Here is a 2,325-nt window from a genome sequence, read left to right as displayed (position 1 = left end):
TGTGGTGCTGGGGGATTGAACCACAGTCCCTGTGCTTTGCTTAGCTTAGCTTGTTCTAAGTAGGTGCTTTAGACCACTGAGCCATCTCACCAGCCCCAGATTCTTATTATGCACTGACGGTGAGCTTCCTGAGGCAAGCCCAAGCGCAGTTCTCAAGCCTGTTGATGTTATTTACAATTACTGTTCAAACATTCTCTGTATCAGACACTGGAGTTTATGTCATTTAATCCTCACAACAAGGGCTGGCCAGATAGCTCAGCAGACTAAGTGCCTGCTTAGGCAGAGTGCAGCGGCTGGGGTTCAATCCCTTGTGTGCCGTGCTGGTCCTGCCCCTGGGGGATACTGAGACCCCGATTGGGACTGGGCATGGTGGCACACACCTGTAATCCCAGGGCTTGGTAAGCTGAAAATAGGAGAATCGCTACTAGTCTGATCTACACAGTGAGACCCTGGAGATCCTGCACTAAATACACTTAAAAAAAGAAAAAAAATCCTTACAACAGGCACATAAGATGGAGACCTGTCTCTGTCACTCGTAAATGGCACAGCCAGCAAAACTAAGTATTTTCTTCTTAGGAATTTCATATCCCTGGGGCTGGCGAGATGGCTCAGTGGTCTAAAGCCCCTACTTAGAACAAGCTTAGCAACGCACATGGACCGCGGTTCAATCCCCCAGCACCACATGCCAGCCAGCCCCGCCCCCAGGCAGACTGAGCTGGCCACACACACACACACACACACACAAATAAATAAAAAAAATTAAAAAAAAAATTTATATCCCTGTAGCAGCAAATATTTGAATGAAGAAAGATAAAGGATAAAAAGAAAATACGGTTCTAGTCCTCAGGTGTTATTGTGGGTTTTTTGTTGTTTTTGTGTGTCTATTTGTAGTGCTGGGATTGAACCCAGGGACTTGTGCTTGCTAAGCACATGCTCTCTACCATGAGCTACACTCTGAGCCCTTAAAGCCCTCAGGTCCTTAGTCTGGCACCAGCTGCTCCTAAAGCAAACTTGCTCTCCTCAGCCTTCAACCTGGACTACTACACAGAGGTCCTGGACCTCTCCTATCTGCTTGACCACCTGGCTTCCGACCCTTTCTTTCGCCACTACCGCCAGCTTAATGAGAAACTGGTACAGCTCGTTGAAGACTACAGCCTGGTCTCCTTTATCCCTCTGAATGTACAGGTACTGTATACCAAGAGACCTCTTTCCTTGGCCCTAGACTGTCATATGTCTGGCACTCGACAGCCAAGAGCACAGAGAGCTTTGAGGGCCTAACTGGTCAGTCCTGGGTCTGACTGTCATCAGACCCCTTTGTTTTCTGGCCCTGGGCCTCTGGTGCGCAGGATTCCAGGGATGCCCATGGATTTGGTGTCATTGAGTCTTCAGTATAAAATGGAGGAGTCAAGAAAGTCACCCACAAGGGTCTTGACCAGGACTAGGGATAAATGTGTTAGGTCCATTCAGCTGGGTGATAATGTTGACTTGGTTTTGGTTTTGGTTTTTGGTACTGGGAATCTAACTCAGGACCTTGCACTTTCCAGGCAGGCACCTGTGCTGCTGAGCTACATCCCCTGTCCCCTATGGTGTCGCAAAGCCATCCCCTGTGCCTCTTGCCTTGCTCCCTGCAGAGTTAACAGGAGACCCAGTTGCATGTTAGGTTCCTTTCTGTGGTGGGTGGACGTAAGCTAATGTGTGTCTTCCATTTCTAATGCCTAGCTTTTCTCTTGTAAGTTGGTATGTTGGTGTCTACACTAGAAATAAACCCAGGGGACAGAGTATGTACAGAAGAGCTCACTATTCAGTCGGAGTGGTTGGCAGTCAGGAAAGATTGGACCGAGCCAGGTCTCTGGGGACATTTGGAGCTATACAAAACTAAGAAAGCTTCACGTACAGAGATGTCATGCATTTAGAAGTTGTGAGAAGGTTGTTTCCCTCACAGAATTGTTTCTCCTCCCTGCTCAGGACAAAGACAGCATCCAGAGAGTCCTTCAGGCTGTGGATAAAGCCAATGGCTACTGTTTTGGGGTCCAAGAGCAGCGAAGCCTGGAGGCTATGATGTCAGCTGCAGTAGGAGCCGACTTCCATTTCTCCTCGTATCCTTTTTTTTTTAAAGAAATTTATTTTTTTTTTATTTTTTTGGCAGGCTCAGACTGCCTTAAGGGCGGGTCTAATAAGGCAGGTGGAGCTGGGCCGCAGCTGGGGGGTTGAGACACGGGGACTGAGAATGCCCATGGAAGGTGCGGTCACCACCCTTGTGAGTGATATGTCAGGAGTGAGCAGTTGGGGGCCAGGGAGATAGCTCAGTAGAATAAGCACTTGCCT

At 48.4% G+C, this 2,325-nt stretch overlaps 1 protein-coding gene across 1 annotated transcript in view; it reads left to right on the top strand.

Annotated features, from left to right (window-relative positions):
• Positions 1–2,325, top strand: part of Gpn2 (GPN-loop GTPase 2) — a 9,528-nt gene that overhangs the window by 3,271 nt on the left and 3,932 nt on the right. Inside the window, exons 3-4 of the mRNA XM_004642855.3 lie at positions 1,025–1,185; positions 1,966–2,096. Coding sequence (XP_004642912.1) covers positions 1,025–1,185; positions 1,966–2,096 — 292 coding nt within the window. The remainder of the gene's footprint in view (positions 1–1,024; positions 1,186–1,965; positions 2,097–2,325) is intronic.

This window comes from Octodon degus, unplaced genomic scaffold (assembly GCF_000260255.1).
Source record: "Octodon degus isolate 3935 unplaced genomic scaffold, OctDeg1.0 scaffold00163, whole genome shotgun sequence".
In the NCBI taxonomy this organism is placed as follows: domain Eukaryota; kingdom Metazoa; phylum Chordata; class Mammalia; order Rodentia; family Octodontidae; genus Octodon; species Octodon degus.
This window is presented reverse-complemented; position numbering and strand designations above follow the sequence as displayed.